Source organism: Ovis aries, chromosome 14, assembly GCF_016772045.2.
Source record: "Ovis aries strain OAR_USU_Benz2616 breed Rambouillet chromosome 14, ARS-UI_Ramb_v3.0, whole genome shotgun sequence".
Taxonomy (NCBI): domain Eukaryota; kingdom Metazoa; phylum Chordata; class Mammalia; order Artiodactyla; family Bovidae; genus Ovis; species Ovis aries.
In genome coordinates, this window is record NC_056067.1 from 65,909,501 (window position 1) to 65,933,122 (window position 23,622).

Below are 23,622 nucleotides of genomic sequence, written 5' to 3' on the forward strand. Positions count from 1 at the left end.
GGTCCACTGGAGAAGGGAATGGCAAACCACTTCAGACTGGTTCCAAATAGGAAAAGGAGTACATCAAGGCTGTATATTGTCACCCTGCTTAAATAACTTACATGCAGAGTACATCATGAGAAACGCTGGACTGGAAGAAACACAAGCTGGAATCAAGATTGCCGGGAGAAATATCAATCACCTCAGATATGCAGATGACACCACCCTTATGGCAGACAGTGAAGAGGAACTAAAAAGCCTCTTGAGGAAAGTGAAAGAGGAGAGTGAAAAAGTTGGCTTAAAGCTCAACATTGGCATCTGGTCCCATCACTTCATGGGAAATAGATGGAGAAACAGTGGAAGCAGTGTCAGACTTTATTTTCTTGGGCTCCAAAATCACTGCAGATGGTGACTGCAGCCATGAAATTAAAAGACTTTTACTCCTTGGAAGGAAAGTTATGACCAACCTAGATAGCATATTCAAAAGCAGAGACATTACTTTCCCGACTAAGGTCCGTCTAGTCAAGGCTATGGATTTTCCAGTAGTCATGTATGGATGTGAGAGTCAGACTGTGAAGAAGGCTGAGCGCCGAAGAATTGATGCTTTTGAACTGTGGTGTTGGAGAAGACTCTTGAGAGTCCCTTGGACTGCAAGGAGATCCAACCAGTCCATTCTGAAGGAGATCAGCCCTGGCATTTCTTTGGAAGGAATGATGCTAAAGCTGAAACTCCAGTACTTTGGCCACCTCATGCGAAGAGTTGACTCACTGGAAAAGACTTTGATGCTGGGAGGGATTGGGGGCAGGAGGAGAAGGGGACGACAGAGGATGAGATGGCTGGATGGCATCACGGACTCGATGGATGTGAATCTGAGTGAACTCCGGGAGTTGGTGATGGACAGGGAGGCCTGGTGTGCTGCGATTCATGGGGTCGCAAAGAGTCAGACACGACTGAGCGACTGAACTGAACTGATAATTTAAAATGTTTCCAAAACACTGAGTATAGAATACTTACCATTATAATACTTATTACTTTATCACATACTTTTATCAGTCGCATTTCACTGAATTTTTTAAAAAGCTTATGTGGAACCTTTCCAGTACAATCAAATGAATATTGATTGCAATAAGTATGTTTTCTTTCTAAGCAGTTACGTTGTTTATATCATCTTAGATTAAAATTTTATTTTTAAATAAGCAAAACTTGCATTGACCTTCAGGGGAAAGAAAACACATACTGTAATAGAATCAGTCATTTCGCATTTCAGCATAATAAATGAAATTTGTTTACAGAGGATCTGAAGAGAATTAATTTACCAACTAGGGCAAAGAGAAAGAAGCGATCTCCCATTTGAAAAAGAATCAAAATGCTTCTGTGGTAATCCATCAACTGGTGAGTGTGCTCTCAATCTCAAGAGTCAATGGATTCAGGAAAAATAAGCTATAACCATGAACACATATAGACTGAGTAAATTTTCACAGTATATTTACATGGCATTTATATTAATTACATGGCACTCTGTAAAATGCAACAAGATAAGGATATAACTAATACAAAGAATAAATTAGTTAAGTACAATAAGAGAATTGAGAAAAGGAGAGTTACAAAAATATTTTATGTAACATTTTTTAAATAAATGGCACATACAAGTTCAATGTCCCACTGGCAAATCCACAGAGACCTCAGTAACCAGCAGCCCCCTCCTCGATGCAGATAAGTCCCTGAGGGCTGACCCAGGTCAGGAATTATGAGAAGCCCCATTTATTTCCGAAATGCATGCACATGGGGATAGAGGGGTCTGAGGATATCAGGGGGAGCTAAAGTTTCCTGGCACCAGGATCTCACCTGTAGAGGGAGCTGCGTGGGAATGAACAGCTCCTCTCTTCACATCTTTCAGTGGACCAGAGGCAGGGCAGCTCCTAACCTCCATTTTACATAAAAGGAAAAGGGCTTGGGGAAGAGTGTTTGCCTGTGGGTCCTTGATCAGGGATACAGAATTTAAACTCAGATAGCCTGGATGAGGACTTGAGGAGTCTGACCACTGACCTCCATTCCCTCCCAACCAGGCTTTGGGACTCAAAGCAAAGACCAGTCCATCCTGATGAAACCTTGTCCCCATCTCCAATCCACCAACTTCTATAGTGATAGAACAAAGCAAAAGCATAAGCACTATAAAGCAAGGTTTTATTGTATTCTTAAGTGACTAAAATCAAGAATGTGATAGAGAATATGTTAACAGTGCAGGTAAAATTTAAAGCATATGTCACAGTATCCACTGCACTGTGGACACTGGAAAAAAAAGAAACTTTTTAGGTTAGAAAATTCTGCCAGTATTAAAAAATTACTCCATAAAGCAAAATCACTCACAATATTAAAAAATGAGTGAAATTCCAATATACATCTTTGTGGTTTCATCGTCCTATTTGTTAAAGGAAAATAGCCAAAGGCCAACAAAGAAAAAGATTTAAGCAGACATTTAAACAAAGATACATAGATAGGAAATGAACATCTGAAAAACCGCTCATCATGAATCCTTACAGAAACTCAACTAAAACAAAAAAAGTGATATACCTCTAAAAAACAAAAAAGCTAAAATTAAAGCAATCAATAAACCAAATATTCAGAATATGGGAGAGGTGGAATTCTCAATATATTGCTGGTAGGATGCAAAAGGCACAATCATTTTAGATCACAATGTTAGCTTCTTCAAAAGTAAAACTGTTGTGGGACTTCCTTGGTGGTCCAGAGTTTAAGAATCCTCCTTCCAATGCAGGGGTTGGGATTAAAGCCCTGGTCAGGGAACCAAGATTCCACATGTGGCAGGACAACTAAGCCCTCCGCCTGAAATAAAAACCCACTGCAGCCAACAAGAATAGAACGGCAGTGGCTCAGACACTGCATTCTAAGTTACTGACAAAAGATAAATACATGTTCATACAAAGAACTAACGCAATTTTTATCCTAGCTTTATTTTCAGAAGTCAAATTCTAGAAACAAGTCAAATACCCATGAAGAGAATGGATAAACTAACCGTGGCATATTGAAAAATATGTCATATTTTTTGTCAGTCAAAAAAAAAAGCGCTATACATCACTGATGAGTCTCAAAGTAATTACAATATAGAAAGGAAAGAAAAATATGGTAAATAGCATATGATTCCAATAATATCAATTCAAGAAAATGCAAGGTATCTATTTTAAGGAAAGTAAATCCATGGTTACTTGGAAAGGTGAGAAAGGCAAGATTATAGAACAAATGAGGTAAATACACCATGACAGATATGGTCACTATCAGGACTATGGTGATAGTCTCAGAGGTTCACACCTGTGTCAAAACTTGTCAAGTTGTACTTTAAATACACTTGGTTTAGCAAATGTAAATTATACATTGTGTGTGTGTGTTTGTAGCTCAGTCGTATGTGACCCAAACCGTAGCCTGCGGGGTTCCTCTGTCCGTGGAATTTTCCAGGTAAGAATACTCTAGTGGCTGGCCATTTCCTCCTCCAGGGGATCTTCCCAACCCAGGGATTGAACCCTGGTCTCCTGTATTTCCTGCACTGCATGCAGATTCTTTACCGCTGAGCCATCAGGAAAGCCACAGATATTATACCTTAGTATAGCTTTAAAAAATAGCGCAACTTAAAGATCTCTATGGCCCAGTCTTTCTGACAGAGAGCTATGGCAACCATACACTCCATCATCTCTCTATGCCCTGAGGGGCGGAGGTGGTTGTCAAACTTGCATCAGTGCCAACAAATATGGCGAGTAATGGAGAACATTTCCACTGACAGTCAACGGGAATGCTGTCTGGGTCACAAGAGCCACAGCCAGGGACTGCTGCTGCTGCTGCTGCTGCTGCTAAGTCACTTCAGTCGTGTCCGACTCTGTGCGACCCCACAGACAGAAGCCCACCAGGCTCCCCTGTTCCTGTCCAGGCAAGAACACTGGAGTGGGTTGCCATTTCCTGCTCCAATGCATGAAAACTGAAAAGTGAGAGCGAAGTCGCTCAGTCGTGTCCAACTCTTAGCGACCCCATGGACTGCAGCCTACCAGGCTCCTCCATCCATAGGATTATTCCAGGCAAGAGTATTGGAGTGGGTTGCCATTGCCTTCTCCGACAGCCAGGGACTAGACCCCCTTTTAATTTTCTTCCAATCCATGCGGTAATGGCCTTGAGATGAACAATACAGAGGGCCTATCACTTTTACATGGACATTTGTAGATGCACATTTAGAAGCAGCACAGTACACTAGTTGGCTGCAGTCCTCCTCTCCCTACAAATCAGTGTTTCTGCACCAGTTATGGACCCAGTGGTATTACAACCAGTTACAATAATCAGAGAACATGGCTCTCTGCAGACCTGGGGAAGATTTCCCTCCACAGTGCTGAAAACACCCTGGGATCTCTCTGTTTAGTAAGGAAAAAAATTAATGTTATGCTCAGAAGCACTTGAGATTCTCACATCTGCCTGCTTCTCAGTGTCACCTGGCAGACTCCTAAAACAAAGCCTCCAGGCTTCAAGTGAAAACCAGAAATCCCTGCAATCTTTTCTAGCAAGCTGCAGCTGCAAGGCAGACCTGGTCATAACTGGCAAGCTATTGTCAACATACCGTCACCTCTCAGAAACTTTGAGACCCCTAAAAACTGTTCTCCCCTTTATGCTTACACAGCACAAACCTGTGAATTACCTGCACAGTAAATAGAACGTCCAAGATGAAAGAGGACTTAAGAGCTTAGAAGGTCTCGAGTATTGTATGAGCCAAAGCAACCTGTAGCAAGTATTTATTCATCATTTGGAAGCTGGAAAACCTTATTGTTAGTATCACATGAGATCAACACATCCCTACTGCTATTCTCTGCAAGCTGCCAGCTGAACTTCTGATAGTTTCTGGGCTGACACTGACCAGGTCCATGTCCAAGATAGTCACGGAGGAGTGAAAGTTGGCACCATAGGCCTCAAGTGATTCCTAACTTGGCTAAAACATGGGAGGACACAGTAAGTCTCCCTGAGCACACTGGGTGGGCCTGCTGAGAGCTAGATACGAAATGGCTTTGACCACAGAGATGGGAGTGACATATATGTGGGCAGAACCCTGGAGAGGTTAGAGACTGAAACATAGCAACACATTTCCCACAAAATCATGAGGAATCGTTCCTCATGATTATCAATAGCTATGCAGATGTCTGGGAGCTAATTCAGACAGATGAATCCTCAGCTTCCTTTGGTATCCTTACACTGAACAAGAAAACTGCACATTCCCTAAACACCTAAGGCCTTTCTCTAGTGTGAACTCTCTGATGTTGAGAAAGGGTAGATTTTCGCATAAAAAATTTCCCACATTCTCTACACTCATAAGGTCTTTCCCCAGTATGACCTCTCCGGTGTTGACTAAACTGGGAACTGTCTCTAAAGGATTTCCCACATTCACTGCACACGTAAGGCCTTTCTCCTGTGTGAACTCTCTGATGGTAACGGAGTTTGGAGCTAGAGATAAAAGATTTCCCACATTCACTGCACTCATAAGGCCTATCTCCTGCATGAACTCTCTGATGATAACGAAGGGTAGAACTGGAGGTAAAAGATTTCCCACATTTGCTGCATTCATAAGGCCTTTTGCCTGCATGAACTCTCTGATGATAAGAAAGGGTGGCACTACTAGTAAAAGATTTCCCACATTCGCTGCACACATAAGGTCTCTCTCCTGTGTGAACTCTCTGGTGTCGAATCAGTATAGAGCTATTGGTAAAGGACTTCCCACATTCGTTGCACTGATAAGGCTTTTCTCCCCTGTGAACTCTCTGATGATAACCAAGGCCAGAGATAGAGGTGAAAGATTTCCCACATGCACTACACTCATAAGACCGTTCTCTATTATGAATTTTCTGGTGTGTTGAGAGGGAAGATTTTTGGCTAAAAGATTTCCCACATTCAGCACACTCATAAGGTCTTTCTCCAGTGTGAGCTCGCTGATGTTTATTGAATTGTGATCTATCCTTAAAGGATTTCCCACATTCATTGCACTCATAAGGCCTTTCTCCAGTGTGCACTCTGTGATGATAACGGAGGCTGGCACTAAAAGTAAAAGATTTCCCACACTCACTGCACTCATAAGGTCTTTCTCCTGTGTGAACTCTCTGATGATAACGGAGGGTAGAACTAGAGGTAAAAGATTTCCCACATTCACTGCACTCATAAGGCCTTTTTCCTGCATGAACTCTCTGATGATAACATAGCGTGGAGCTGGAGGTAAATGATTTCCCACATTCACTGCACACATAAGGCTTTTCTCCTGTATGAACTCTCTGGTGTTGAATGAGTGTCCATCTATTGTTAAAAGATTTCCCGCATTCACTACATTTGTAAGGCCTTTCTCCTGTGTGAACTCTCTGATGTAAAAGTAGGTTATTCCTTCGGATAAAGGATTTCCCACACTCACTACACTCATAAGGCCTTTCTCCAGAATGAACCCTCTGATGATAATGGAGGTCAGACTTAGAGATAAAAGACTTCCCACATTCATTGCACTCATAAGGCCTTTCTCCTGTGTGAATTCTCTGATGATAACGGAGGGCAGAGCTAGTAGTAAAAGATCTCCCACATTCATCACACCCATAAGGCCTTTCCCCAAGGTGACCTCGCTCATGATACTGGAGGGTGGAGCTACAGGAAAAAGATTTTCCACATTTATTGCACACATAAGGCTTTTCTCCTGTGTGAATTCTCCGGTGTCGAATGAGCGTCCACCTGTTGTTAAAAGACTTCCCACATTCAGTGCACTCATACGGTCTTTCTCCAGTGTGGACTCTGTGATGATAACGAAGGCTAGAGCTAAAAGTAAAAGATTTCCCACATTCACTACACTCATAAGGCCTTTCTCCTGAGTGAACCCTTAAATGTATAATTAGGTTATTTTTTCGGGTAAAGGATTTCCCGCATTCACTGCACTCGTAAGGCCTTTCTCCAGTGTGAACTCTGTGATGATAACGGAGAGCAGTACGAGTGATAAAAGATTTCCCACATTCACTGCACTCATGAGGTCTTTCTCCAGAATGAACTCTCTGATGATAACGGAGGTCAGAGCTAGAGATAAAAGATTTTCCACAATCACTGCATATGTAAGGTCGTTCTCCAGTGTGGGATCTCTGATGATAACAGAGTGCAGACATTGAAGTAAAAGATTTCACACAGTCACTGCACTTATAAGGCCTTTCTCCAGTTTGAACTCTCCTGTGTGGAATGAATACTGAGTTATGGCTAAAAGATTTTGAACATTCACTGCACACATAACTCTTTTCGCCACTGCACCACGGGTGGGGAGAAATGAGGACAGATTTGTGACTTAAGGATTTCCCACATTTGCTGCACTTGTATTGCCTTGCCCCAGTATGAATTCTTCGATGTTTATAGAGAATTGAGCTTTGCCTAAAGGATTTCCCACAGTCACCACACACATGAAGGTTTTTTCCAGCATGCACTCTCTGGTGCACAACAAATGAGGATTTGTACCTGAATGCTTTCCCACATTCACTGCACACAAAACAAGGTATTCCAGTATGGACACCCCGATTTTGAACAAGTGTGTGTTTGGGGCTGAGGGCTTTCTTGCATTCTCCTGAGGTGTGATGACTTCTGCTCTGTAAAGTTGACTCACACTGGGTGACTGTGTTTGGCTTCTCCACAGTAGGAGTGGTCTGTTGCTGCAGGTGTCCCATAATTGTTGGGAAGTCCTTTTCAAACTCCCTGCAGGTAAATGGCTTCTGTAACACAAGGAATCTGCAGCTCTTGAAAAACTTGGCCTCATCCACACTACTTCTGAGGGTTTTCTCTCCCATGTGTTCCTGGTGCTGCTGAAAATTTGCACTAAAACAAAACTGTTTCACACATGCTCCACACCTCAACAGTTTCTGGGTGTGTTGTGTTTCCTGGTGCTCAGCCAAGTGGAAAACTTTTTTCAAGACTGGACCACAAGTCTCACAGGGGTGGATCTTCTGGGAAGACAAAGCTGCCTTTGGAGTCCTAGCCTGTGACACTTCTAGAGAAGTGATCTGTTCAGAAGGTGTCTCTGCATTCTCTGTTCCACAGCAGCAACCTGAACAGAAAGAAATGCAGGTCAAGTACATATTGACTATAGAGAAGGGTCCAGCTCATCACTAATGTGTACCTATCTAATCCAGGTATGAGTCTATGAGATGCTTTTCAAGAAACAGAGCTTGGAATTTAGTTGGAAGAACAACCAACTGTTGTGCATTACTGAGCCTCAAGGTCACACAATAGCAGAGATCTCATCAGGAGAAAAAAACAAAAACAGGGTAGGACACAAGGAAGAGAGGCAGGGTCTACGACTCACTTCTCTTCCACTGGCTTCCTGTAGGACTTTTCTGCTGAGACTGGGTAGAAAAGGTCATCTAAGCTCATTAAAACCCCACAGCAACATCAGCTGCTATTTGAAGTCAATTCAGGGAAATGTGAACATATCATAGCACAATCAATGTTGGTGAGTACTACAGAAAGGGTAGTGAGAGAAATAAGAGAGATGTGGAGTCCAGAGAGGAGTGAAGTCCAGAGATATGGAGTCCAAATAAGAAGTCCAGATTATCCCTGGGCTAAAGTCACAGTAGGAATGACAAGCAGTACAACTGACAAGTCAGTCAAGTGTTAACAGTGGAAAAGATAGTAGTATGGCCATGCACTGGAAATGGCACCTAAACCCTGGTTGAACAAAGACAGGTTCCTGCTATGATCTGAACACAGCCTGATGTCATACTCTCCTCAGCTGCCATTCACCAGGACCAGGCCCCCTCTGAGCCCACCTCACCATGACTGGAGTCATGTCAATCCTGGGACATCTATAAGCACTAGTTAAGCAACTACATAGGACATGCAGGATAAAGATCCTAACGGGAAAACAGGACAGATGAACAGCTTGTACCGTCACAAAGCAACTCAGCACATAACAGATGCAGAGAAAAGATCCAGGAGAGTGATGTCAGCAAAACAGCAGAGGACACGAGCCTTCACCACCAACAAAAAATACACAAAAGCAAACAAAAGTTGCCCTTGGGAGACTCAGGAATCCAATTAAGATACTGCAGCAACACAGAGGAAATTGAAAAAGAACAACACGAAAACGATCACTGGAGATATTACCTTAACAGACACGTGGAGATAGACAGGAAATAAGATGAAGGGTGGGAACTAAGTGCATCAGCCAAATGGTGGCTGCTGTCACATTCCCAATGGCCTGCACTGCAAAGGATCCCAGTAGCTTTTACCTTAGAGAAACTCAACAGGCCCTGCCACACTTGCAGACTCCACAGTTTGCAGAGCAGAGGAAGGCAAGTGTTTACAGGTGTGAACCTCAGCTCCTGCTCTGCAAAGGGCACTGGGAGCTCTCACACTAAGGTAACTAATAGCCACCAACATGAGGCACTGGCAAGAGAATAATATGCTGAATCATCCCTGTCCCCACAAAAGTAGCTATTGCTCTGTTTCAGAACCACAGCTGCCATCCCCATAACTCCTGCACACACCCCAAACCCTTGAGCCCCACCTGAACCACAGACGTTCATATTCTATAACCTGACTCCACGTCTGTCACCTGAATGTCTGAATGTCTCAGGTGCCAGATTCCTGGCCACTATGGGTGAGCTAGTTCTTCAGACCCCTGAGACACTGTCTCCATGTGTACCCATACTCTGGTCAGGGCTCCACCACTGCTCAGTGTGCCACTGCATCTCACAAAGCGAAGTCAACACTGAGACAGAGTATTCAGCAACTGGGACCCTAGAAGTGCTACTGCCTTGCATCTATTCACATCCTAGAGTCCAGATCTATATCTGCTCCACAGAATCCACACATCAGACACCAATGCCATCACCACTATGACGCAGTCCCCCTCCAAGAGCCAAACTCCACATTAAGAGGGACCCCCTCAGTCAAAACATATCCCATGGGAGAAAGAAATCAGGAGAGCCCTAGCAGTCTTCTCTATTACTGTGGACACCCACGGCTTTAGCTACTGAGGACCCTGCAGTCTGTGCTGACACGGACCTCAGGGGACAGAGCTGCAAACACAAAGCCACTGGGCTTTGTTGTGGGTGCAGCAGCCACCGTCCATCAAGCTAGCACACTCACACCCACACAGAGGTGAGGATCTTGCCCACCAAAACCTTACGTAAAGCCTGAAAGAAATGACTGCTCCATGAAATGTACTCATCAACATGAGGCTGCAGGAAACACAAACACAATAATCGAGGAAACCTGACACCCCTGAAGGAACACTAATCAGTTGCCCCAAAGAAATGGAGCTCTACAAGCTGTCAAACAAAACATTTATAACAATTGTTTTTTTACCTTTAAAATTTTTATTTATTTTTTAATTGAAGGATAACTGCTTTAAAGAGTTTTGTTGTTTTCTGTCTAACCTCAACATGAATAAGCCATGCATGAATATGCATATGTTCCCTGGCTCTTGAACCTTCCCCCTCCCATCTCCCTCCCCATTCCACCCCTCTAGGTTGATACAGAGCCCCTGTTTGAGTTCCCTGAGACATACAGAAAATTCTTATTGGCTACCTATTTTACATATGGGAATGTAAGTTTCCATGTTACTCTCTCCATACATCTTACCCTCTCCTCCCTTCTCCCCGTGTCCATAAGTCTGTTCTCTATGTCTGTTTCTCCACTACTGCCCTGAAAATAAATTCTTCAGTACCATTTTTCTAGATTCCATATATATGTGTTAGTATACAATATTTATCTTTCTGTTTCTGACTTATCTTACTCTTTATAATAGGCTCTAGGTTCATCCACCTCATTAGAAATGACTGAAATGCATTCTCTTTTATGTCTGGGTAATAGTACATTGTCTATATGTACCACAACTTCTTTATGCATGCATTTGTTGATGGACATATAGATTGCTTCCATGTTCTAGCTGTTGTAAATAGTGCTGCATGAACATTGGGGTACATGTGTCTTTTTCAATTTTAGTTTCCTCAGGGTATATGCCTAAGAGTGGGATTGCTGGGTCATATGGTAGTTTTATTCCTAGTTTTTTAAGAAATCTCCATACCGTCTTCCATAGTGGCTGTATCAATTTACATTCCCACCAACAGTGCAAAAGGGTTCCCTTTTCTCCACACCCTCTCCAGCATTTACTCTTTGTAGACTTTTCGATGATGGCCATTCTGACCAGTGTGAGTTGTAGTTCTCATTTGCATTTCTCTATTAATGAGTGATGTTGAGCATCTTTTCATGTGTTTACTAGCCATCTGTATGTCTTCTTTAGAGAAATGTCTGTTTAGGTCTTTTTCCCACTTTTTGATTGGGTTGTTTTTCTGGTATTGAATTGTATGAGATGCCTGCATATTTTGGAAATTAATCTTTTGTCAGTTGTTTCATTTGCTATTATTTTCTCCCACTCTGAAGACTGTCTTTTCACCTTGTTTATAGTCTCCTTTGCTGTGCAAAAGCTTTTAAGTTTAATTAGGTCCCACTTGCTTACTTTTGTTTTTATTTCCATTATTCTAGGAGGTGGGTCATAGAGGATCCAGCTTTGATTATGCCATTGAGTGTTATGTTTTCCTCTAAGAGTTTTATATTTTCTGGTCTTACATTTAGGTCTTTAATCCATTTTGAGTTTATCTTTATGTACGGTGTTAGGAAGTGTTCTACTTTCATTCTTTTACATGTAGCTGCCCAGTTTTCCCAACACTACTTATTGAAGAGACTGTCTCTGCCCCATTGTATATTCTTGCCTCCTTTGTCAAAATTAAGGTACCGATAAGTGCATGGGTTTATTTCTGGGCTTTCTATCTTGTTCCATTGGTCTATATTTCTGTTTTTGTGCCAGTACCATACCATCTTGATGACTGCAGCTTTGTAGTATAATCTGACCAAGCCACAAGGCATGCAGGCTTTTAATTCCCCAAGCAAGGATGGAACCCATGCCCCCAGCAATGAAAGCACAGAGTCTTAACTACTGGCCTGCCAGGGAAGTCTCTCACAATAATTTTTTTTTAATTTTTTATTTTATATTGGCATATAGAGTATAGCTGATAAACAATGTTGTGACAGTTTCAGGGGGAGAGCAAAGGGACTCAGCCATTCATATACAATGTATCTATTCTTCCCTAAGCTCCCTCTCATTCAGGCTGCCACATAACACTGAGCAAACTTCCCCGTGCTCTACAATAGGCCCTTGTGGTTATCCATTTTAAATATAGCGTTGCATACAAGTAGCAGAGAAAGCAATGGCACCCCACTCCAGTACTCTTGCCTGGAAAATCCCATGGACAGAGGAGCCTGGTGGTAGGCTGCAGTCCAAGGAGCCGCTAAGAGTCGGACACAACTGAGCAACTTCACTTTCACTTTTCACTTTCATGCACTGGAGAAGGAAATGGCAATCCACTCCAGCATTCTTGCCTGGAGAATCCCAGGGATGGGGGAGCCTGGAGAGCTGCCATCTATGGGGTCGCACAGAGTCGGACACGACTGAAGTGATTTAGCAGCAGCAACAGCAGCATACAAGTAGATCCCAAATTTCGTAACTATCCCTTTGCCCCATTTTCCCCACCCAGGAACCATAAGTTCATTCTCTAAGTCTCACAATAATTGTTTTAATGAAGCTCAGTAAGCTACGAGAAAACACAGAGAGACAATTCAACAAAATAAGGAAAATGATATACAGTAAAGTAAGATTTAAAACAGCGATTCAGAAAAATATGAAAAAGAACCAAACAGAAATTATGGTGAAGAGTAAGATGAATGAAATGTAGAGCATTAACAGCTAATTTGATCAATCAAAACAATGATTATGAAATGGAAAGTAGGTCTTTGAACTTACCCAGTCACAGGAGAAAAAAGATAAAACGACTAAAAAGAGTAAAGAAAAAAGTCTACATGAGTTATGGGACACTGTTAAGCAAAATAATACTTGCATAATGGAGAATTCTGAAAGAGATGGGAATACAGACCACCTGACCTGCCTCTTGAGACACCTATATGCAGGTCAGGAAGCAACAGTTAGAACTGGACATGGAACAATAGACTGATTCCAAATAGGAAAAGGAGTACGTCAAGGCTGTATATTCTCACTGTGCTTATTTAACTTATATGCAGAGTACATCATGAGAAACGCTGGACTGGAAGAAACACAAGCTGGAATCAAGATTGCTGGGAGAAATCTCAATCACCTCAGATATGCAGATGACACCACCTTTATGGCAGAAAGTGAAGAAGAACTAAATAATCTCTTGACAGAAGTGAAAGAGGAGAGGGAAAAAATTGGCTTAAAGCTCAACATTCAGAAAATTAAGATCACGGCATTTGGTCCCATCACTTCATGGCAAATAGATGAGGAAACAGTGGCTGACTTTATTTTTCTGGGCTCCAAAATCACTGCAGATGGTGATTGCAGCCATGAATTTAAAAGATGCTTACTCCTTGGAAGGAAAGTTATGACCAACCTAGACAGCATATTAAAATGTAGAGACATTAACTTGTCTAAAAGTCCGTCTAGTCAAGGTTATGGTTTTTCCAGTGGTCATGTATGGATGTGAGAGTTGGACTATAAAAAAAGCTGAGCACCGAAGAACTGATGCTTTTGAACTGTGGTGTTGGAGAAGACTCTCGAGGGTCCCTTGGACTGCAAGGAGATCCAACCAGTCCATCCTAAAGAAGATCAGTCCTGGGTGTTCATTGGAAGGACTGATGTTGAAGCTGAAACCCCATTACTTTGGCCATCTGATGTAAAGAACTGACTCATTTGAAAAGACCCTGATGCTGGGAAAGGTTGAGGGCAGGAGGAGAAGGGGATGACAAGAGGATGAGACGGTTGGGTGGCATCACTGACTCGATGGACATGGGTTTGGGTGGACTCTGGGAGTTGGTGATGCCTGGCGTGCTGCGGTTCATGGGGTTGCAAAGAGTCGGACACGACTGAGTGACTGAACTGAACTGAACTGAATGGTAGCCCTAGAAGGAAGAGAGCATGAAGAAGGGGCAGAAAGTTTATTTAAAGAAGTAATAAATGAAAACTTTCCAAATCTGGGAAAAGAAATGGACATTCACGCACATGAGGTTCGTAAGTCCCCAAACAGATTCAATCCACAGAGGACTTCACCAAGACTCATTAATATAAAAGTCTAAGTCAGGCCAAATTATTTTGAAAGTTGCAAGAAAAAAGAAAGTCATCACACAAGGGAACCCCCATAAAGATACAAGAGGTTTTCTGAGCTAAAACACTGCATACAGTCACAGTGAAATGTGTTCTAAATGCCAAAGGGGAAGGGGTGGGGGCACTGCAAACCAAGGATATTTTACCAGCAATGCTATTCTTCAGTAATAAGGAAGACTCTTAGACAAATGAAAACTGAGGAAGTTCATCACTACGTGACCTAACCCTATAAGAAATGAGGAAGTCTAACCAAGTCTTCTTCAAGCTGAATAAAAATATGCTAACAGTAACATGAAAACATATTAAAACATAAAACACACTGGTAAAAATAAGTATATAGTCAAATTCAGAACACTCTAATACTGTAAAACTGCCTTACTCAACTCAACCATGAAAGATAAAGAATAACAGTATTAAAAGCAACTATACCAACAATAACTTGTTGATGGTTACACAATATAAAAAGATGTAAATTGTGACATCAAAAACAAAATATATGCATGGGGGAAGTATAACAGTAGACATTTTGTATGGGATTGAATTTACAGTATTATCAGCATAAAATAGAATGTTTTAAGATGTTTTATATAAGCCTATGGTAATCACAAATCAAAAACCTATAGACACAAAAGACAGGAGAAAAGAATAAAAGTATCTTACCATAGGGTCTTTCCAGGTGGTTAATAATCCGCCTGGCAATGCAAGGGATGCAGGTTCGATCCCTGGTCAAGGAACTAAGATCTTGTATGCCTCGGAGCAACTAAGTTCATGCACCACAACTACAGAGCCCATGCAGTACAACAAAAGATCCTGCCCAATGCAACGAAGATCCTACATGCTGCAACTAAGACCCAACACAGCTAAATAACTAAATAAATAATTTTAAAAGTCCATTCCCACAGAAAATCATAAAGACAGCAAGAAAGCAAGAAAAAAAACTGAAAAATAGAGGGGCAATAATGGGTGACAGCAGTAGGTCCAATCAAATGATATAAAGTGGTTGAACAGAAAAAAAAAAAAAAACAAGACTCAACTCCATGCTGCCTACAACAGAGTAACTTCAGCTTTAAGGACACACACACAGGCTGAAGGTGAAGAAATTGAAAGAGATACTCCACACAAATGGAAATCAGAAGAGAAGAGGGTAAGCTATACTTAAGTGAGACAAAATAGACTTTAAATCAAAAAATGTCACAAGAGACAAAGGTCATTATATAATAATAAAGGAGGTGGTCATCATGAAGTGAAGTGAAGTCACTCAGTCGTGTCCGACTCTTTGGGACCCCGTGGACTGTAGCCCTCCATCCATGAGATTCTCCAGGAGAAAATACTGGAGTGGGTTGCCATTTCCTTCTCGATGTAATAATTATAACCATATATACACACATATATCATACCTTACACATCATAACTTAAAAATTAAGCAAATATGACCAGATCTGAAGGCAGAAAAGACAGCAAGAGAAAATTGGAGGCGGGGCGGGGGTGAGGGGTGGGATGCTGCATGGCAGGCAGGATCCTAGTTCTCCAACAAGGGTCTGAACTGCTCCCTGCAGTGGAAGTACAGCATCTTAACCACTGGGCCACCAGGGAAGTCTCAGCAACAGGATATTTACCAGTTCAGTTCAGTTCAGTCACTCAGTAGCATCCGACTCTTTGCAACCCCATGAACTGCAGCACACCAGGCCTCCCTGTCCATCACCAACTCCCAGAGTTTACCCAAACTCACATCCACTGAGTTGGTGATGCCATCCAGCCATCTCATCCTCTGTCGTCCCCTTCTCTTCCTGCCCCCAATCCCTCCCAGCATCAGGGTCATTTCCAATGGGTCAACTCCTCACATGAGGTGGCCAAAGTATTGGAGTTTCAGCTTCTTCTTTTTTTTTAATGTCAATTTTTTTTTATGTTTCAGCTTCAGCATCAGTCCTTCCAATGAACACCCAGGACTGATCTCCTTTAGGATGAACTGGTTGGACCTCCTTGCAGTCCAAGGGACTCTCAAGAGTCTTCTCCAACATCACAGTTCAAAAGCATCAGTTCTTCGGCGCTCAGCCTTCTTCACAGTCCAATTCTCACATCCATACACGACCACTGGAAAAACCACAGCCTTGACTAGACAGACCTTTGTTGGCAAAGTAATGTCTCTGCTTTTTAATATGCTACCTAGGTTGGTCATAACTTTCCTTCCAAGATATTTATAGGGAACTGCAATATCCCCCTTTCAACATAGGTGGATATCCAGATAAAGTTATTTGAATTGAATACTTCAGTCCAAATGGATGTAACAGATGTGTACAGAACATTCCATCCTATTATAGCAGAATACACTCTCTTCTCAACTGCATATAGAATATGTCAAACAAGTCTTAACAAATCTCAGAAGACTGAAGCCATATGAAGTAACTTTTCCTAAGACAATGGATAACACTAGAAACCGGCAATAGGAGGAAAGCTTCAAAATTCAAACATGCGAATATTAAACAATATGCTCCTGGCCAATTAATCAGTAAAAGGAAAAAGCAAAAAGAAAATGAAACATACCTTGAGAAAAACAGAAATAATAACAAAACATATGAAATGTGCAAAGGCAGTTTTAAGAGAAAAGTTTAGAGCAATAAATGCCACAATTAAGAAAAAAGAAAAATCTCAAATAAATAATCAAACTACACCTCCAGGAACTAGAAAAAAAACTAAGACCAAAGTTATCAAAACAAAGGAAATGAAGATAGCAAAGGGGAATTCCTTAGAGGTGCAATGGTTAGGATTTCATGCTTCCAGTGCAGGGTGTGCAGGTTCCTTCCCTGGAAGGGGAATTAAGACTAAGGTTCCCACATGCTGCACAGCATGGCCAAAAAAAACACCAGAGCAGAAATAAATGAAATAGAAACTATAAAGATAATAAAAAGATTAACAATACTAAGAGCTGGTTTTGTTCAAAGATAGGGGCTTCCCTAGTGGCTTAGTGGTAAAGAATTTACCTGTCAATGCAGGAGACATGGGTTCAATCTCTGATCCATGTAGATCCCACATGCCACGGAACAGCTAAGCCCACGTGCTACAAACTACTAAAGACCTTGTGCCCTAGAGCCTGTGCTCCACAAGATAAGCCACCACAATAAGAAGCCCAAGCACTGCAATTAGAGTGTAGTGCTTACTCTCCACTACTAGAGAAAAGCCTGCACACTAACAAAGACCCAGCAGAGCCAAAAATAAATAAATAAATAAATAAAAAGATAAATAAAATTGACAAACCTTTGTCTAGACTTTATTTCATATAAATTAACAGAGAAATAAAACAGGACCAAAGAATCATAAAAGATTACTAGGAGCTGTTACACACAGCTGTATCTAGAAGAAACAGATATATTCCTGGAAACATACAACCTATCAATTTTTAATCATAAATAGAAAATTTTAATAGACCAATACCAATAAGGAAATTGAATCAGTAATCTTCAACAACAAAAATAGGTCATGATCAGATAGATTTCATTGGTGAAATTTATATTTTAATATCTGAAGTATTCAATATATAAGGTACTCTACAATTCAACAGGAAAAGAACAATCTGTTTAAAAAGTGAGCAAAGGAACTTCCCTGGTGGTCCAGTGGTTAAGAATCAGCCTACCCATTATAGGAGATACGGGTTCAATCCTCGGTCCAGGAAGATTCCACAAGCCTTGAGGCAACTAGGCCCATGAGCCCACAACTAATGAGCCTGTGCTCTAGAGCCCATGAGCCAACAGAAGAGAAGCCACTACTGAGAACCTGCGCACTGCAACAGAGAGTAGCCTGCACTTGCCTGCATGCAGCAACTCACATCCAGTGCAGCCAAAAATACATAAGTTCATTAAAATTAAGCTAAAAATTGGCTTCCCTGGTAGCTCAAACGGTAAAGAACCTGCCTGCAGTGCAGGAGACCTGGTTTTGATCCTTGGGTTGGGAAGATTCCCTGGAGAAGGATATGGCAACCCACTCCAGTATTCTTGCCTGGAGAATCCCAGGCATAGAGGAGCCTGGCGGGCTACAGCCCATGGGATCTCAAAGAGTTGGACACAACTGAGTGACTAACCACACACACGAGTTAAAAATAAATAAGATTTTAAAAATTCTTTTAAGCGAGCAAAAGACTTGAATAGACATTTTATCAAAGAAGATCTACAAATGGCTAAAAGGTACATGAAAAAATATTCCTCCTCACCAACTATCTCACTAACCATCAGGAAAATGTAAATCAAAACCACAATGAGATAACACCTCACATCTGGTAAGACGCAGTAGTAGCTGCTCAGTCGTGTCCGGCTCTTTGTGACCCTATGGACTGTAGCTCGCCAGGGTCCTCTGTCCATGGGATTCCCGACCCAGGGATCAAACTGCACTGTAGGGAGATTCTTTACCATCTGAACTATAGGGAAATCTACCTGACAAGATGGCTACTGTCAAAAAAGAGCAGGGGGAAATAAAAGAAAATGAAAAAAAGAGCAAAGATAAGAAGTATTGGTGAAGGCATAGATTTAAAGGAAACAATCTTTGTCCCGTATGGTTGTAATTTTTAAAAACTAAATGAGGGAAAATCATATAAACAGAGTAAAATGCTAGGAGCTGGGGAATATGGAAATAGGGAGATTGTCAGTCAAAAGGTACAAATGTTCAGTTATAAGATTAATAAGTTCTGAGGATGTAATATAAAGCATGGTGGCAATAGTTAACAATGATGCTGGGACTTCTCTGGTGGTCCAGTGGCTAAGACTCTGCCATCCCAAAGCAGGAGGCCTGGGTTCCATCCCTGGTCAGGGAATTAGATCACAAATGACACAAAGAAAGAGCCTGCATGCTGCAACAAAGATCAAAGATCCTGAGTGCCACAACTAAGACCTGGAACAGCCTAAATAAATATTAACAAAAAATGATGTTGTATAACAACAGTGACAACACCAATAATGTAACTTAATGAGGTGATAGATGTTTAACTAATTTCACTGTGACAATTATTTCATACTGTATTCATACATCAAGTCAAAACTTTACCACATCAAGATATACAATTTTATATCTGGACAAGGCTGGGGAAAAAGAGAAAGCAAATCTAAACACTACCAACCTTGGAGGACACTGAAAAGTAGCTCATGGTTCAGCACAAGCAGGCACAAAGAAATGTTAGCTAAAAAAAAGGGATCAAGTGAGTTCCCTAGCAGTCCAGTGACCAGGACTCCAAGTTTTCACTGCCAGGGCCCTGATTTAGTCCCTGGTCAGTAAACTAAGATCCCACAAGCTGCACAACTCAGCATAAAAGAAGGGACACAGAGTTGAAAAGGATCTAGACACACTGACCCGGATAGAGAGAGGGCAAGTAGGTAGAATCCATTAAGCTTACTGTAATACTACTGACTTGGAATCTTTTTCCTAACAGCGTTCTGTACAACAGGTACTGGGGTTGGTATTGCAGGGGAAAGAAGAGGGCAGTACAAACAACCCAGTCCTAGCTAGCTATCACAGCAACTCAGAAAGCTTGGGAAACAAGCAGTGCTCGAAGTCCACATGTAGAAGAACAGAGAACCCCTTGGGGAAAGGGGGTGAGATGGGACAGAGCCTAGTCCAGGTTACTGGGAAGGCTGTGAGAGTCTTACCCAGTGAGGATATAAGTGCATAGTTCTCCAGCATCACATCGAGGTACACGCTTCTCTGGGTCTCAGCAAGGAGTCTCCATTCCTCCCAGGAGAAGTACACAGCCACATCCTCAAAGGTCACACTGCACTTCTATGAGAGACAGAGTAAACTATGAACACTCTAGGATCCCACACTTCATCTTATCACCCATCTATCCCACCCTCATCCTCTTCCAAAGCTCTCCACCAAACAAGAATTCCAGACCTCGGTGTCACTGGTGCCCAGCTTATCCCTCAGGGTCCCTTTATTCACTGTGTTCAGTCCTCAGCAACGCTGGGATGGACTGCAGAGACATGTCATCCAAGCTTTCGTCCTGGCCTGTAGGGTCCCATCCGTTCTGTCAATCAACTCCCCTGGAGTCTCTAGGTTGTGACTCACAGACACAACCAAACCTGGGCTCAGGCTTCACCCTTCAGTCCCCAGTAACAGGACGCTGGGGCCGTGAGCTAGCACTTCCTCTCCACGTACCCATGATTCTGTAGACTGTACCTCTCGCGCACTTTTACTCCCCACAGCTGCACCCCCACAACTGCACTTGTGTAAAGTTGCTCTGAAGGCCCCTTTTATACCTTTACTGATTCTTGCTTCAATTTGAGCCACCCAGAAGCACACGTGATTATAGATGCCCATTACCTACTTCCCCTTTTGTGTTGCACCCCCTGTGCCCTCAGCAGCCAAAACCCTTCTCTCCTTCAACCTTCTCTGGAATCCTGGTTCACGACACCACAAATGACTCTCACATTTGAGTAGGTCTGGGGCAGGATGATGGAGGCTGGGCCCTGCCCACATAAAACATAAGAAACCACATATTTTCCATTCTTGAAGTTAAGGCGACCTCCCCACTATACATGAACAGAAAGGCTCCTTGGAAGTCAGCACAGAAAGCCTCTTTGGAAAGGGAAGGGGCGTCACCTCAAAGTAGGTGATGTCCACTACCCAATAAGCCTTTTCACTGGAATTCATCTTGGCTAAAAGATGCGCTTACACGCAGGAAAATCCTGAGATACACCAAATACCGACTCAAAACCAAGCAAAGCAAGATGATTGGCCAAAAGAAACCAGAAATAAATGCCCCACAAAAGCGACTCAAACCACCACAGCACGACTCTCCCTGAGTCCGCCGGTGGGTCTATCCAAAAGGTACTGTACTCTTTTCTGCTCCTAATAAATACTGTTTCACAGCTTCGCCTCTTTGGGAGAATTTTTTTTCCTTCAAAACTGAAGGGCCAGGGCCTTGTCGCTGGCCACAGGTCTAGTGACTAGGATTCGGTGTTCACACCACGACCAACCTGCCTTGATCCCTGGCCAGGAACCGAAGCCTACCCACCGAGTCACCCCCTTCAGTCCACTGCAGGCAGATCCAGCCTAGATCAGGACCACTCTACCACCCTGGCAGCTCAGACGGTAAAGCGTCCGCCTACAATGTGGGAGACCTGGGTTCAGCCCGGGGTCGGGAAGATCCCCTGTAGAAGGAAATGGTAACCCACTCCAGTATTCTCGTCTGGAAAATCCCGTGGACAGAGGAGCCTCTTAGGCTGCAATGCATGGGTTCGCAGAGTCGGACACGACTGAGCGACTTCACTTCACCACATTCTGTTCCCTGCAGACACCAGATCCACGGCAGTTTTCCTGGACCTTCTCGCCTATACCCCACCTGGAAGCCTTTGCGCAGGCAGGTTCCCCCGCCTGTCACCCTCTCCCGCGCTGCATCACCCTGTCAGACACACGGCCCCACCCGCGACCGCCTCAGCGGCCTGGACCCCAGGGCCGGGCTTCGGGCACGTGAGCAGGCGCCACGCACTTCGGGCTTTAGTGTCTGGTGGGGTGAGAATGGTAAGGGCCCAGGGGACCAGCGTTTACCTGAGGCGGATCCCGCAGCGCCGCCGCCGCCATCGGACTCTGTGGCCAGAGCAGGACCGCGAGCGGCGGGAGAGGAGGCGGGAAGTGGGCACAGCGGGGGCGACCTGGGGCCTAGCGCGGGGGTCCCCTGACGGCCTCGCCGAACTTGAGACCCGCCTCTGTGCGCTGCCTCTTGGACCGTCTTAATTCAGTCACCTCATTCCCAACGTAGCGCTCCCGAGCGACAACACACAGGAAAGTAATACAAATGGCCGCCAGGAGGAGGACGCCGGAAGTCCCACCCCAAAGACAGCCACAGGCACGGAAGTGCCTTAATTGGCTCAGCTGGGCACACAACCTTCTGGGTTATGTAGTTTCTAGGGCTGCAGAGGCCTCGGGGAAAGGGTGTTGACGGTATTGACTATCAGAGCATCAGTGCAGTTCAGTCGCCCAGGGGTGTAGGAGTCTCTGCGACCCCATGGACTGCAGGACGCCAGGCTTCCATGTCCATCACCAACTCCTGGAGCTTGCTCAAACTCATGTCCATCCAGTCACTGATGCCATCCAACCAGCTTATCCTCTGTTGTCCCTTTCTCACGCCTTCAATCTTTCCCAGCATTAGGGTCTTTTCCAATGAGCCAATTCTTTGCATCAGATGGCCAAAATGTTGGAGTTTCAGCGTCAGTCCTTCCAATGAATATTCAGGACTGATTGATTTCCTTCAGGATTAACTGAAGTTAATCCTTGAAGTCCAAGGGACTTTTGAAGAGTCTTCTCCAACACCACAGTTCGAAAGCATCAATTCTTCGGCGCTCAGCTTTCTTTATGGTCCAAATCTCACATCCATATATAACTACTGGAAAAACCATAGCTTTGACTAGACGGACTTTTGTTGGTAAAGTCAAGTCTCTGCTTTTTAATATGCTGTCTAGGTTGGTCATAGCTTTTCTTCCAAGGAGCAAGCGTCTTTTAATTTCATGGCTGCAGTCACCATTTGCAGTGATTTTGGAGCCCAAGAAAATAAAATCTGTCACTGTTTCCATTGTTTCTCCATCTATTTGCCATGAAGTGATGGGATTGCATGCCATGATCTTAGTTATTTGAATGCTGAATTTTAAGCAAGCTTTTTCACTCTCCTCTTTCACTTTCATCAAGAGGCTCCTCGGTTCCTCTTCGATTTCTGACATAAGGGTGGTGTCTGCATATCTGAGGTTATTGATATTTCTCCCGGCAATCTTGATTCCAGCTTGTGCTTCATCCAGTCCAGCATTTCACACGATGTTTTCTGCATATAAGTTAAGTAAGCAAGGTGACAATATACAGCCTTGATGTACTCCTTTCCCAATTTGGAACCAGTTTGTTGTTCCATGTCTGGTTCTAACTGTTGCTTCTTGACCTGCATACAGATTTCTCAGGAGGCAGGTAAGGTGGTCTAGTATTCCCATCTCTTAAAGAATTTTCCATCCATGCATTATTCTGGAGAATATGTGAAAGTGATAATCCTACCTAGATGGACTGAGGGGCTTAACTTCTTGTGAACTGCAAGAGAAGGACGTAATTTCATACTCCGTGAAGATCAGTCTGCTCCCAGGAAATAAAATTTGAGGCACTCACAAATTTATTAAGGTGCTGGAATGTGGGGCCCTGAATGCAAAACCTTAAAAAAGATGGGTTAGCTTTGCGGTGGGAAACTAAGATGGCACCTGGCGGAAGAGATAGGGGTGTGGTCTATGTTAAAGTTTTTGATTGGCTCTCTTGATTTCCGAGCACGTGGACAGTGCGTGATCACCATAGACTCCTGTTATAATGAAGGCACATGATGATTTGACCTTTAATGTGATTGTTGCAACTATGGCATATTACGATTTGACCTTTAACGTGATTGTTGCAACTATGGCACATGACGATTTGACCTTTAACGTGTTTGGTGCAACTATGGAAAGTCCCTTGCAAAACCC

The 23,622-nt window shown here is 43.1% G+C and overlaps 1 protein-coding gene across 2 annotated transcripts; it reads right to left on the reverse strand.

Moving 5' to 3' along the window:
- Nucleotides 1-1,440: 1,440 nt before the first annotated feature.
- On the reverse strand, nucleotides 1,441-21,964 carry LOC101117613 (zinc finger protein 850-like). Of its 2 annotated transcripts, XM_027978921.3 has the most exons (3): nucleotides 21,686-21,964; nucleotides 19,786-19,915; nucleotides 1,441-8,068 (listed from the first exon to the last, which is right to left on the reverse strand). In XM_027978921.3, the coding sequence occupies exons 1-3, from the start codon at nucleotides 21,716-21,718 to the stop codon at nucleotides 5,247-5,249; spliced, it is 2,985 nt and encodes a 994-aa protein (XP_027834722.1). In that variant the 5' UTR covers nucleotides 21,719-21,964; the 3' UTR covers nucleotides 1,441-5,246. The 2 variants fall into 2 exon arrangements, with proteins under 2 accessions (XP_027834722.1, XP_060255175.1); XM_060399192.1 differs by lacking the exon at nucleotides 19,786-19,915.
- Nucleotides 21,965-23,622: the final 1,658 nt, after the last annotated feature.